At 43.3% G+C, this 15,028-nt stretch overlaps 1 protein-coding gene across 1 annotated transcript in view; it reads left to right on the top strand.

The window, feature by feature from the left end:
• Positions 1 to 15,028, top strand: part of ARFGEF2 (ADP ribosylation factor guanine nucleotide exchange factor 2) — a 104,899-nt gene that overhangs the window by 30,923 nt on the left and 58,948 nt on the right. The window contains 7 exon segments of the mRNA XM_043553725.1: positions 4,828 to 4,896; positions 6,777 to 6,928; positions 9,527 to 9,657; positions 10,811 to 11,045; positions 11,690 to 11,789; positions 12,795 to 12,934; positions 14,436 to 14,544. Coding sequence (XP_043409660.1) covers positions 4,828 to 4,896; positions 6,777 to 6,928; positions 9,527 to 9,657; positions 10,811 to 11,045; positions 11,690 to 11,789; positions 12,795 to 12,934; positions 14,436 to 14,544 — 936 coding nt within the window.

Here is a 15,028-nt window from a genome sequence, read left to right as displayed (position 1 = left end):
ATATGTTAACTGCACGAATGAGTGAGTGCATCTTCCCACCCCACCTCCCCCCATCCCCCATGACCCCTGCTTTGCTGGACAGAAAGCAGGGATGTGGGTGGGTCTGTTTCAGATTCCTTCCATTTTTTCCCCGGTTATTCTTAGTTTGTGACTTTCATCCTCCAGGTTACCTCATGGTTCCAGATGCTGTCATTTTGCTCTAGGCAGAAAGGAGGAAGAGGGTGGGACTAAAGGACTCTCGGCTGAGTCATGCCCCTTTCTAAGGAGCCTTTCTGGAACCCGATGCAATCTCCAGTAATTTGCGCTTACCCCTCATTGGCCGCAACTTGGTCAGATGGCTACCGTCTGCTAGGATGGCCAGGAATCTAGGGACAGCCCCTTCCAAAACAAAATTAGAGCTCTGTTAGAGGACTAAGGGTATGAGTCAGGACCTGGCGTACCCACCATGGAGGTTATTCTCCTGCTGGCTAGGGAGGGAATGGCAGCAAGGCTTTCTTTCATCTGAACGTATTCAAGGTGACCCTCTTAGGGACAGAGTCTGTGAAACAGGTAGGATCTGGTGCCTAATCAGTAATGGCCAAATGGTGACTGCTGGACATCCCAGAGAACCAGCAAAACCGGAGTGTTTTAAGTATACTCTGAACCTTCCAAGGATTTGATTTGATTTGATTTGATTTGGTTTCCTAACATTTTGACAGCATGCTTGAAAGTTAAACACAGCAGACTTCTCAGTGGTTATTATGTCATCCAGAAAGGCCTCTCCTGAGACCTACCCCAGGCTGACATGAAGCAGTCCAGGGGTACTGTGGGAAGTCCTGCTACTTCTGGGCCTCTCTGGGGACTCTTCAGCAGCAGCTCCCTGTGCAGGAACCTTCTGTTGGAATTAGGGCTTCCTGCGTCTCCCACCCCTTCCTAGCCTGAGAATATTTTGACAGGTGCCATTATGGATCCAGCCTATTGAGGAAAATGAGTTAAACACTGTTATCCCTCCAAATAATGGTGGGCCTGATGCTATTTAAGTGGAAAACTGCAGTGAGGGAAGAGGAAGATCCCTGTAGAAATGGACATTCTTTAGAATGAAAGATAGTGATGGCTTGAAGTAACTGAAACTGCTTTCCACGTGGTTAGTTGGGAAAGTTCAGTATGGACTTAGTCTCCAGGGCCAGGCAGATGACAGAGATGAGACGTCCTCTGTCCTGAGGGCACCTTATGAGCATCTTACCACAGTCACACTCTGCAGGCCTAAGAAAAATGAACCTTCCGCTCCTCACTCTCTGGGCGCCATTTGAAACGCTTTCTGGGTATTATTTTTATTGAATTCTCACGAGGCCCCAGAGGTAAGTGCTGTGGAAATTGTCCTTGTTCGCTCCTGAAGGAACTGAGGCTCGAGCAAGTCAAGTGACCTAAGTCCCCACATTGGGAAGTGGCAGTGTGGGGACCTGAACCAGACACACTGGCTCCAGAGCCTTCACTCCTCCTTACCGTGTTGAAGTCACTTCCACAAGGGAACATTGTCTCTCTGATGTCTTTCAAATACCCAGCCCCGTCAGTCTCCCTTTTTCCGCACTCTTGACAGACATGTGTCACATTCCTGCTGACTGTGATAGCACCTGTCCTCAGTGGATGAAAGACCGTTGACCTTGGCACGGACCGAGGCACCAGGACATCTGCAGAGTTCACACCCTGGCTAAAGGGGGCAGTTACTCCTGGGTCCAGCCACTGTGGCCTGATGTTGCCAGATAATTTTTCTGAAGCCACATCTGGATTTTTATGACATGTCTCCCAGTTCTTAAATGTTCACAGCTAATTCAGCTGTTTTTAAAAACAGTGCATAAGCACAGCAAATGAAACAACCAGTGGAGTTTGACTGCATCCTGTGGAATGGGAGAACCTATTTGCAAACCATATATCTGATCAGGAGTTAATATCTAAAATATACAAGGAACTTATACCACTCAGCAAAAAAAAACAAAAACAAAAACAAAAAAAAACCCGAATAACCCACTGAAAAATGGACAAAGAACCTGAATAGATATTTCTCAAAAGAAGACATACAAATAGCCAACAGATACTTAAAAAGGTGCTCAGCTTCACTAATCATCAGGGAAATACACATCAACACCACAATGAGATCGCCTCACACCTGTTAGAATGGCTGTTATCAGAAAGGTGAAAGACAAGAGCTAGGTGAGCATGTGGAGAGAAGGGAGTCCTCGTGCCTGGTTGGCGGGAATGTAAATCAGTATGGCCCATATGGAAAACAGTATGGAGGTTCCTCAGAAAATTAAAAATAGAACTACTTTATGACCCAGAAGTTTTATTTCTAGGTATATCTCCAAAGGAAATGAAATCAGGATCTTGAAGAGATCATCTGCACTCCTGTGTTCATTTCAGCATTATTCATAATAGCTAAGATACAGAAATAATCTAAATGTCAAAAGATGAATGGATAAAGTGCAGACATACATACACGCTCACACACACGCATGCACGCGCACACTGGAATACCATTCCACCTTAAAAAAAAAGAAAATCCTGATGTTTGTAACAACATGGATGGATCTACAGGGCATTGTGCTAGGTGAAATAAGCCAGTCACAAAAGGACAGATACTGCTGGGGACACCTTGGTGGCTTAGTCAGTTGAGTGTCTGACTTGGGCTCGGGTCATGATCTCCCATTTCATGACTTAGGGCCCCACATTGGGATCGCTGCTTTCAGCGCAGAGCCTGCTTCAGATCCTCTGTCCCCCTCTCTCTGCCCTTCCCTGCTTGCTCTCTCTCAAAACCAAAACATTAAAAAAAAAAAAAAAAAAAAAAAAAAAAAAAGGAAAAAATACCGTGTGATTCCACATAGATGAGGTGCCTAGAGTAGTCAGAGTCATTGACACAGAATGTAGAATGGTGGTTGGAGAAATGGGGAGGTACTAGTCAGGGGTACAGAGTTTCAGTTATGTAAGGGGCAGAGTTCTGGAGGTGCAAAATGCCAACAGTATAAACGTAGTTAACAATACTGTGTCGTATACTTGAAATTTGCTGAGTGTAGGTCTACGTGTTTTCACCACACACAGAAAAGGAAGAAAATGGTAACTGTGTGAGGTGATAGATGCGTTAATTAGCTTGACTGTAGTGATTATTTCACAGTGTATATGTATATCAAATCATCAAGTTGTATACCTTAAGTATATACAAGGTTTGGGGTTTTTTTTTTTTTTTAACGTTTATTTTTGAGAAGGAAAGAGACTGAGCGTGAGCAGGGGAGGGGCAGAGAGACAGGGAGACACAGAATCCGAAGGAGGCTCCAGGCTCTGAGCTGTCAGCACAGAGCCTGACACGGGGCTCGAACCCACAGACCATGAGATCACGACCTGAGCCGAAGTTGAATGCTTAACCAACTGAGCCACCCAGGTGCCCCAAGTATATATATACAAGTCTTAATCGTCGCTTATACCTCAGTGAAGCTTGGTTGTGGTGGGGGTGGCGGGGAGCAGCACATATAGCATCAGAGAATGTTGGAACTGGGACGGAACTTGGAAACATCTTGTCACATGTAGATGAGGTGATTTTAGGTGGCTCATGCGTAAACAGTTTTTATTTTAATAGTTACACATTTATTTTAACATGCATTCAGAAAATATAATTAGTGCATGAAACCTGCGGTTTTGTGAATATTCTTGTTTAAGGTGAGTTAATGTAAAGAGCACTGTTAAATGTACACATGTAATATACTGATACGAGTGATGCGTGAAAATGGCAAAGGTGGTACAATAATGCCTGAAGTATGTCACACGCGGAGCTAGTCTAACTCATCTTGTTTAGATGAAGACGTGGGTACAGGAGATTGTCACTGCGGCTCTGGACTTTCTTTCATTCAAGTTCTTTTTTGCCCTCTAAGAAAAGGGTACACAACATCAACGTTTTCCAGAGATTTGCTTAGCCATTTACATACTTATTATGTAGTTTCATTCGTCAGTCGTACCTCCGTAAAGCTTGGGGCATGTGTGTGGTCGGGGAGGGGGAACAAATAAATAGTTTGGGTGGGTCAAGTGCTCAGTGGAAATGAAAATACGTTGTGCTGTTCTCTAGGACCTTTTGGGCCAAGCACAGAACTCATAAAAATAAGGGCTTGATTGAAAGGCCTCATTGAGGGAAAAAAAAAAAAAAAAAAGAAAGGCCTCATTGAGGAAGAATTTAAAGGGGTATTTTAGCTCTGTGAAGTTTTGGTCAGTGTGATGTTTGAGAAGGCAGTAATGTTTATTCCTAAAAGTCAAGTCCAGAACTGTTTACTAGTTCTCCCAAAACTAGTTTTAGAACAATCGGTGCTGAAGCTCTTTGCTTAAGTATTAACAGTGTACAGAATAATTTTACTTAAAATTTACTAAATCCTCATCACATTAGAAGTCTCATGCTGAGTTCTGGGGTGAGAGTGTGGGGGAGTAGAGGCAGCAGGGGGCATGTCACTTCCCAAGGCCCTGGGGTACTGGATGTGAAGGCACAAGAGAAAGCCCTGTCTTTTGTTCTGCTGAGCAGCATAGCTGGATGAGATGCGGCTCCTGCCCCAAACTCTGGGGTGGTGGAGAGGGCCCTTGACCACATAGCTGTGACTTAAGAAGGAAGAGAGATCCACAAAAGGAAACTCAAAGTCATGGCAGACACTGCCTGAGAGTTTCCAGATTGCACAGGACTTGTTTTTCGTTGGCATAATCCAATTTGGCTTTGGAGAGGACTCCTTTGACCCCTTTGCCTTTTGAGATGTGACCTTCTGCCCCTTCCTTTGCTTTCCCTGGAAATACCCATATGTATTTGTTTATGTCTCTGGGTGTGTGTAGGGACTGATGACGGAGCCCAGGAGGTGGTCAAGGAGATCTTAGAAGATGTGGTCACATCTGCTGTTAAAGGTAAGAACCAAGAGCCCAGCCTTTCTTCCTACACACTCCTTCAAAATAGTCCTTGGGCAGATAATTTTAGTGGTGGAGTGCCCACCCTCGGTGAAGTCATGGAAACTGAGTCTGCCTGTATCTGCCCATCTTTCATGTGGAACTCAGAAATTACTTCTTTTTAGTGATTAATTTTATTCTCACTAGGGCCAGGTTCAGAGTTCAGAAAGCACAGTCTGGCGGTGCTAGAATTGGGCACTCCACACGAAAGACAGAAAGCTACTCCCATATATATCCAGCTTTTCCCAGGAGTGGCTGGGAGTCCTGAGGTGCTGCTGAATGTTCATGGCCAACCATTGATGTATCACGTCAGTGGGTATCAGATGCACAGGGAACCTTTGTTTTGTTAGTCTTCACTCATAGCGCCCTCAGTTTTATGGTGTGGTTTTGGTGGAATTAAACTTGTATAGCTCAGAATGACTGTTGGATGAGTTTTTTCTTTGTTTTTGCCCCAAATCTTACGTCAGTGCCTATGTGTTGAACGCTTGGTTCCAGGGGCAGTAAACCATTAGTGGATTGAGAAATCATTAACTTAGCAGGGGTTACAATCAGCCTTTCTTAAAGGAGAGAGAATAAAATGAAAATAGAACAGAAACTGAATACATCACGATGGTAATGTTAAGCACTGTTTCATGAAACGTGCTTCAGTTATTATATGCACATGTGTACTGGGTCTTTTTTTTTTTTTTTTTTTTTTTTTTAGAGAGAGAGAGCCCACATGCACACACACACGCACACACATACGTGTTGGAGGGAGGAACAGAGAGAGGGAGAAAGAGAATCCGAAGAAAGCTCGGCACTGCCAGCGTGGAGTCAGACGCAGGGCTCGGGCCCAAAAACCTTGAGCTTATGACCCAAGCTGAAGTCAGACACTTGACCAACTGAGCCACCCAGGCAAGCCATTAAAATGCATTTCTTGCTGAGGGTCATGGTCAAAGAAGTTTGATACACTGCTCTAAGCCCTGTCCTTTTGTTAATTTAGGTTACCCAATCTGTATTCATAGAATTCATTATTTATGTAATGTAGAATTAAATTAATAGAACATAAAAATGTACACCCTGGTAGAAATGTCTTTAAAATAAAATAGTTTTGGGGTGCCTGGTTGGCTCAGTTGGTTGAGCATCCAACTTCAGCTCAGGTCATGATCTCATGGTTTGTGGGTTTGAGCCCCACATCTGGCTCTGTGCTGATAATTCAGGGCCTGGAGCCTGCTTCGGATTCTGTGTCTCTGTCTCTCTCTCTGCCCCTCCCCCACTCATGCTCTGTCTCTATTTCAATAAATGAATAAACATTTAAAAATTAAAAAAAGTAAAATAGAATAGTTTTAATTCTTTATCTTTCCCTTTTCACATGGCTGCCAGGAAGCTCAGGTCTTTTTTTTGGGGGGGGGGGTTCCCCTCTCCCTCCACTCCATGACTAAGGTCTCCTGTCATAACTATCAAATTCTTTTCATTTACATGGCTCTTCTTTAACACCTATATTAGTAGCCCCTTTAAAAACAAAAATCTGTGCTTTGCAGGTTTAGCTGCTTCTAACCTTTTCCAGAAGTGGACAGGGGTGGGTAGGCTGCTGTATTGCTCAATTCTAGAGACACCACTGACATGGACTGTGGTATGAGTGAAACCTCCAGGGAATGGGACTGTGGATAATGGACACACGTAAAGTCTAAGCACCGCTTTGGCCAAGCCTTTTTCGATATTGTGTCAGTTCTTAAGGTAGTGCGAAGGGAAAAGGGAAAAAGCAGGAGCTGGCAAATCATGTGAATACCTTCTTCCTGGGGTCAGGCCGCCTTTTAGACCAAGTACTAATTTGGTGATGACTTCTGCACCTGTGTTTTAAGAAGCAGCACAAAAGCACCGTCTGACAGAACCTGAGAGGGTCCCAGGTGAAATGGAGTGCCAGGAGTGTGCTGTGCCCCCAGCAGCTGATGAAGATTCACAGACCAACGGGATAGCGGACGACAGGCAGTCCTTGTCATCAGCGGATAATCTGGTATGCTGGTGATCCTCCCATACAGATGCGTCTCGAAGTTTCCTTTTTTAGAAGATGCAGATTTAAATCTCTAGCAGAAGAAGCGAGTGAAAACCAGCAACCCCTGTTCAGCTAGTCACACAGTCCTGGCCTGATATGCTTTGTATTAGTAGGTTCCATTCTCGGAACGTGTTACTGTTGGTTGTATAGGACATTGTTGTTAACGCTGGTTGTTCAGACTTGTAAAAACTTAGATTTCCTGCCCTTTTTCTTCTCCTTTAATATACATTCATTACAGAAGAATAAGAAAATACCGAGGAGGAAAAACAGGGAAGTAAAAGTCATCTATAATCCCCTAACCTAGGGATAACACTTGGCAACATTTTACTTACATCCTTCTAGATTTTTCTCCCCTTCTCATATTTTTTTTTCAGTTAGATGTAATCACACAAGATACATGCTGTTTTGTAACCTACTTTTGAAACTTAATGTGTGTTACAAACATCTTTCAGACTCCTAGATCTGTCTGCCATATTATTTTTCTTTAATAGCTTTGTTGTTCTCTTGAAAATGCTGTATGTAAGCATTCAAAACAGGGAGAGATATGATGTTAACATCCCACCTGAACCCACTGCCTGTACCTTTTTACTAGTGTTTCTCAACCTTTTGCATTATTAGCACCCCCCAAGCCTTTTTCTATATTCCTTTTTCTGACTTACCACCCCCTTTCATGAATTTTAAAGCCACTGATAAACTGGATATCTGTTTATGTATTATATGTGTGTCTGTGCTTTATACATAAAAAGAATAAGATTTTTTTCAACCCGCCCCCCATCCTTCCACCAAGTACCAATACCTGTCCCAGTCTTAGTCTGTTTGGACTGCCATAACAGAATAGCATAGATTGGGTGGTTTATAAGCAGTAAAAATTTACTTCTCACAGTTTTGGAGGCTAGGAAGTCCAAGATCAAGGTACCAGCAGTTTTGGTGTCTGGTGAGGGCCCATTTCCTGATTTACTAATGGCTGTCTTCTTACTGAGCTTACAGAGCTTTCTGGGCCTTTTTAATAAGGACACTAATCCCATTCATGAGGACTCCACCCTCCCAAAGTCCCCACCCTCCAAATACCATCATTTTGGTGATTAGATATCAGTTTACGAATGGGGGTGGGAGGCATAAGCATTCAGTCTACTGCAGTCCCCATGGGGTTATGTCATTTCCATTAAGAAAGGATGCACTAACAGGGATGTACTTAAATCTATATGAGGACACATGCCTTGTATACCAGGCCGTGACTTACTTTGTTCACTCAGCACTATTTTATGGACATCTTTCCACATGAGTACGTATAGACCTAACAAATTTTTTAAGTGGTCATGTAAAATTCTGTCATATAGATTACCATAATCTATTTTACCAATTCCCCATTAGGTTTTTATGTCATTTCAGTTTTATCACAGGAAATGGTTCTATAATGAACATCCTTATAGATAAATCTTGTGCACGTCCTTAATTCTTTCTTTAGGATAAATTCCTACAAGTGATATTGCTGGGTCACGAGTTGGAAGCTTTAAGGCTTTTGTTCCTTAACATCACATTAGCCTGCTGGGAAGGTAATGCTCAAATTTCTGCCCACCTGTAGGCTATCAGTGCTCATTTCCCCATTCCCTCATTAAAACCGGGCAATAGAATTCATTCAGAATTTTGCTAGTCTGTTGGGAGAAAGATCCTGCCTTAATAATCAGTAGTAAGATTATTTAGGTGAATCTGTCATTTGCATTTCTTGGTAAATTGCTTGTTCATGTTTTTTTGCCTGCTTTTCATTTCGGTGGAAGGTTTCTGTATTTCCTTAATGAATTATAACAACTTTTTGAGCATATTAATCTTTGTTGTATGTTACAAATACTTTTTTAATTTTTAAATATAGTCTTTTTAGTTAAAGAAGTATATTTTAAAATGCCTGTCATTTTCCCCTATCTACCCTGCAGTAGTGTTCTTAGAAATACTGCTATCCAAGCTAATAGAAATACTTATACACATGACCCTTAAATAATGCCGGGACTAGGGGCAGGCAGCCGAGAATCTGCATATGACTTTTCACTCCCCCAAAACTTAACTACGACTAACCTGTTGACTGGAAGTCTTACCCATAGCATAAACAGTTGATTAACACATATTTCGTATATATGTATTATATACTATATTCCTAACAATAGACTAGAGAAAACAAAATCATAAGGAAGAAAAAATACATTCACAGTACTGTATTTATCGAAAAAAATCTGCAGATAAGTGGATCCGTGCAGTTCAAACCCGTGTTGTTCAAGGGTCAACTGTATTTGTCTTAGATTTTTTAATGGTTTTATGTTTGCTCATTTATCATTAAGTCATCCATACCCACTTTTTAAAGGACAAGGAACAAGGTTTTAGAATTGCTATAATGACTCCCCTATCGCTCCTATTTTGACATATTGTCCCCTTCCCCACATTCCTCAGTTCCCCCATTGAATAAATAAAAAAATTTTGATTTCCATGAGATAATTATATTTCTTATTTTTGAGAAGAGTTCTTATTTGGTTTTGACGGTTTGATTTTTCTCTTATTTGTTTCTAATCTCAGGAATCAGATGCACAGGGACATCAGGTGGCCGCTAGGTTCTCTCACATTCTCCAGAAGGACGCCTTCCTGGTGTTTCGCTCCCTTTGCAAGCTGTCCATGAAGCCCCTTGGTGAAGGCCCCCCAGATCCAAAGTAAGCAGACAGCAGTTCTTGACTGTGTATAACATAACCCAGATAACCCAGGAGGATCTTGGGGGTTCCAAAAAGATCTCAGTGCCTTCTCCCATGGTTGCTGCAAATGCAGGAATTTACAGCTTTCCACATTCCTGGTGTCCCGACAGCCCTTTCATAATGTGTTGTCTCTGTGCCCACACCAACCAAGATTTTGCCTGGTGTTGCTTTCCTTGGTTTGTGTGTGAAAAATAGTCATTATACTGAATGTGCCCCCTCTGTTTCCTAACTAATGAATTTAATCTAGTGCAGAGTGGGCAGAGGCAGGATGTGTACAAACCTCACTTCCCTGCCCTCATTGGAAACCTCTGCTTCCCTGAGTACAGATTTAAGCCTCAGATTCAACCCAGAGAAGCCAAAACATTCTTTGTCATGAACAAGTTACTGCAAGGATGATAGCCCTTTGGAGCCAGAAAGCTGCATTCCCTCCTAGCTCGCTTGAGACCAACTCCACAGCCATATGAATTACTGAACCTCATCTGAAAAGATGGGAATGTGGAAAATTGCCTTGCAGCATCAATTACATGAGATGATGTAATCGCATCCTGAGTGCAAGGGCCCTGCACTTTATGAGTTTTATAGTCACTGTTGTTATTAGTTGCTAATAATAATCTTCAGCTTTTCTGTTGAGACACGATGACCATTAAGGAGATGATTCAGGAAAATTTCCCTTTCTCTGCAGCCCTGTGAGTGGTGGTGGGGAGCAGGAGACAGGTGGATAAAGAGCCCTGTTTGCATTGTCCATAAACATGGAGCAGGACACACGTTTAGTTTCACATGTATAATGTAAAGTAATTGATTCTATTAGGTTAGTTGTAGAACCAGCTTTCTGGAGTCAGTTTACACTTATTTTGCTCCTGCTGTATTCCCTATTTTTGGCAGGGAGAGAAAAAAAGCAGGAGTTGGCAGTTCCTGTTCTCACAGTCCTCTGGGAGGGCCCACCTCATGCCATCTGCCCTCACTCTCTTGGCATTGAGGTGCAGGTGACAATCCTTAACTCACTGGCTCTCAGAAAACGCTACCCACTGGTAGAGAAGCAAAGCCTTGTCAAGAAACATGCTTCTTGAAATGGAAATCTTGTAGCGCCGTCACCGTTTCTCACTTTCTGTCCCAGATCCCACGAGCTGCGCTCCAAGGTGGTCTCCCTGCAGCTGCTCCTGTCCGTGCTGCAGAACGCGGGCCCCGTCTTCAGGACTCACGAGATGTTCATCAACGCAATCAAGCAGTATCTCTGTGTGGCGTTGTCCAAAAACGGCGTCTCTTCAGTGCCTGATGTCTTTGAGCTCTCTCTTGCCATTTTTCTTACTCTTCTCTCAAACTTTAAAATGCACTTGAAAATGCAGATAGAGGTATGGGCTCTGAAATGACTTTTTTTTTTAATGATGGTGATGCTTACACTCAGTTAACCCCTGGTGACACAGTCTCCAGGAACTAGAGTTACACAGTCTACTTGCTGGCAGCCCAAAGAAGGACTTTTTGAATGAGCAAGAGAGTACTTTTTCCTAAAAGTCCTTGCCCCAGAATCTTGCGTGCGTTTCATTTTAACCAGAAGTTTAAATCAAATGGTCTGTATGCTGGACTCAGTCCCCTCAACGTGTTTGTTTAGCCTATAAATTGTTTGAAATAACCTGAAATAGTTGGCAAATCGAGAAGTCAGATTTTACGTGAAAATCCAGATTTCTGGTTTCTCTCAAAATCATAACTTAGTGCACCTAACTGTGCCTGGCAGCTCCTCTCACTCGTTGCTCAGGAGCAGCTGGTCCTGTTTCCGGTGGGGCCCATGTTCTCCAGGTCACTGTGGGCCCACCCCACCCCACTAGCCGTTCCCACGGGAGGCCGGGGCTCCAGCGCGCCTCAGCAGTGCGAGTGTGCATTGCTCTGCTACCTCTGCCCAGGCTGCTTCGCTCTGCCTGTCCCCTAAAGCCTTTGGGGTTTTTGAGCCCTAATTTAAACTGGATTAATTGGTGTCCTCCTTTGTCTCCATGCCATGTAGGTCTTTTTCAAAGAGATTTTCCTGAACATTTTAGAAACATCAACAAGTTCTTTTGAGCACAGGTGGATGGTTATTCAGACTCTGACAAGGATCTGTGCAGGTATTTTCACCCTGAGGGTGTGCTCATCCATTGACTTACCCAGAAATGCTTCTGAAGCTTTGATTTTCCAGAATCCAGATTGAGCCCTTTACTTTATGCTATTAGAGTTTTATTTATTTATTTTTTTTTTTATTTAAAATTTTTTTTTTCAACGTTTATTTATTTTTGGGACAGAGAGAGACAGAGCATGAACGGGGGAGGGGCAGAGAGAGAGGGAGACACAGAATCGGAAGCAGGCTCCAGGCTCTGAGCCATCAGCCCAGAGCCTGACGCGGGGCTCGAACTCACGGACCTCGAGATCGTGACCTGGCTGAAGTCGGACGCTTAACCGGCTGCGCCACCCAGGCGCCCCTATGCTATTAGAGTTTTAATGCAGTGCTGGGAAATCCTTACCTTAAAGGCTACTGCTAACGTACGGTCTAGTCCTGCCCCACTCTCCCTTAGAGGATGACCAGCTCAATCTGGTTTGCCTGGCACTTTGTGGTCTTAGCACAGAAAGTCCCACATTGTGGGAAACCCCATCATCCTGCCAAACTAGGAGACTTGGTCACTCTACCTACAAACTGAACAGTTTGTTAGTCACAGGACCCAAGGTGTTGGTGCTGCTAACCCCTGGTTGGATGCTAAGGTAAATTTGGATTTACCTTATGAACGCACAGTTGTGGGGCTATCAATCAAGCCCCCTCTTGTCTGTCATCAAGCATGATTTCATTAGTTACATAACTTTAAGAGGTGGATCAGGCAATCATTACTTCTTTTGAGGAGAGCGAGCCTTGGAGAGGTGGAATGAGATGCCTGAGATTTCAGTCGGTGCTGAGGCAGGCCTGGAAAGCGGGCCTCCCGACTTCTAGAACGTCTGACACACTTTTCCTGAGGGAGGTGTGTCCACCCGAGTCCGTAGTTTACAGGGAAGCATTTTTATAAAAGGAATCTCATGTGATAAGAAAATGTAACTGCTGTGTGTGTTTGATCAGAATTTCTAATATCTGTGTGTTATTTTCCAAGATGCCCAGTGTGTTGTAGATATTTACGTCAACTATGACTGTGATTTAAATGCTGCTAACATTTTTGAGCGCCTCGTAAACGATTTATCCAAAATCGCTCAGGGAAGAAGTGGACATGAGCTGGGAATGACACCTCTGCAGGTAAGGACACTGAGAACACCCATTTCTACTTAATGTGCGTTTGTTTCAGTAAACATTTATGGAGCATGACCTTGTGCCAGGCAGGCGCTGTCCGTGGTGCTGGAATAGAGTGGTGAAAGGACACTCCCATGAGCATGCACAGTTGCTGTGGTCATGACACTTACTAGCAGACAAGGAAGAAATAAGCTGTAGAGAAAAATAAAGTGGGGATAAAGGAGTCCTAGAAGTGAGGGTATTGCCACTTTTAATGGGGTCATGAGGGTAGTCCCTCCAGGGTGACATTTGAGCCTAGAACTGTAGGAAGTGAGTTCACACTTAATCACCGTTCCAAAGATTGAATGAAAACCAGATCCCAGGCTCCAGTAAGGCAAAGGACATTGCCTCTTATCAGATTGCCTCGTTAGTGTGCCTACACAGAGAACAGGATCTTAACCTAAGGTCTCTGAGGGAACTGGTCAGAAGGTCTGTGCGCTGCCTGGAATTATGGGTACAATTCTGGTGTATGGGCATTTTCCGTAGAAAGTCCATAGCTGTCATTAGACTTGCAGAGAGAGCTGTGCCACCTTAGATGCTGTTTTGAGTCTTAAACTAGTTGTATTTCTTTAGGTTATCTGTGATTCACATTCGATTTTTAAAGGAATGCTACTTAAAAACAAACAGTATTTTTATTTACTTGTAGAGTAAACCTTAAAATGGAATGCATTTGTGAGTGTCTGAGGAGTAAGAATATGTCCAGAATCACTCATTTGCTGGATGATGAAAAATTCTTTTCTTTTTTTCAGGAGGGAGGGCAGTCACTGGTTAAGACCCTGTTGGTTTTTTAAAAAGGAAAAGTGTTAAGTGTTTTTTTTTAAATTATATAAACAGTGAATAGCTTCCTTTTAAAAATTCAGATCACACTTGGTGTACCTGGCTGCCTCAGTAGGTAGAGTGTGCAACTGTTTTGTTTTGTTTTTTAAGATTCATTTTCTTTTAAGAGCTTACACACACAAGCAGGGGAGAGGGGTAGAGAGAGAAAGAGAAAAAAATCTTGAGCAGACTCCACGCTCAGTGTGAAGCCCAACACGGTGCTCGACCCCATGACCCTGGGACCATGACCTGAGTAGAAATCAAGAGTCAGATGCCCAACCAGCTAAGCCACCCAGGCACCCTTGAGCGTATGACTCTTGATCTGGGGGTTGTGAGTCCAAACCCCTAATTGGGTGTAGAGTTTACTTTAAAAAAAAAAAAAGGCAGATAACACTGCTCATTTTTGGAAAGCATACATCTCACATTTTTGCTGCTAGGGTGTTTGTGATGAACAGCGGTAGAGAGGTTCAGGGGTTTTGCAATGAGCCCTTAATACTTACGTCACCTGTTAACTTTTCCTTGAGTTCTGTGGTTAATAGCACCGAATGTCCGTGATTATCTTGTATCCTCGCAGGATTCCCTAAGAGCCCTGTAGATGTCTGCACTCAATTTGTCTGTTAAGCCTCTGTGCTATGTCCCTTCTGACCTTTAGGAGCTCAGTCTGAGGAAGAAAGGTTTGGAGTGCCTCGTGTCCATTCTCAAGTGCATGGTGGAATGGAGCAAAGACCTGTATGTCAATCCCAACCACCAGACCAGCCTCGGTGAGAGAGCACTTTGCACCGCCACCTCCATTCACGATAGGCTGCTTCCGACTGTTGGGGAAAGCTGTGTTTGTGTCGCTGTCTCAGAATTAGCAAAACGCTGTAGTTTTCAGACTACCTGAAAGCTTCTGCTTTTTAATGCATCTGGAATTTGGGGGGAATAGTGTGAGTTGTGCTCTAATGTCATTTTCCCAAATGGAGAGACAGTTGTTCTGACATATTTTTAGTAGTCTCTCCTTCCCTCACCACCTTGAAGCACCACCTTTATGATACACGCATTTCCCTGCAGAAGGAAGCCTGTTCCTGAATTTTCTATTCTGTTCCATGGATTTGTCTGATCTTGTGCCAATACCAGCCTTTTCAGATGCCTTGAGTTCTTAGTGAGTTTGTACCTGTTAGGGCAGGTCTTCCTAGCCACTGCTCTTCAAGTGTCTTGACAGTTTCTGTACTTTTTAGAATTAGCTTATCAAGTTCGACAAAAAAG

Source organism: Prionailurus bengalensis, chromosome A3 (assembly GCF_016509475.1).
Source record: "Prionailurus bengalensis isolate Pbe53 chromosome A3, Fcat_Pben_1.1_paternal_pri, whole genome shotgun sequence".
In the NCBI taxonomy this organism is placed as follows: domain Eukaryota; kingdom Metazoa; phylum Chordata; class Mammalia; order Carnivora; family Felidae; genus Prionailurus; species Prionailurus bengalensis.
The sequence above is the reverse complement of the archived record's forward strand: the minus strand, read 5'-3'. Positions and strand labels throughout refer to the sequence as shown.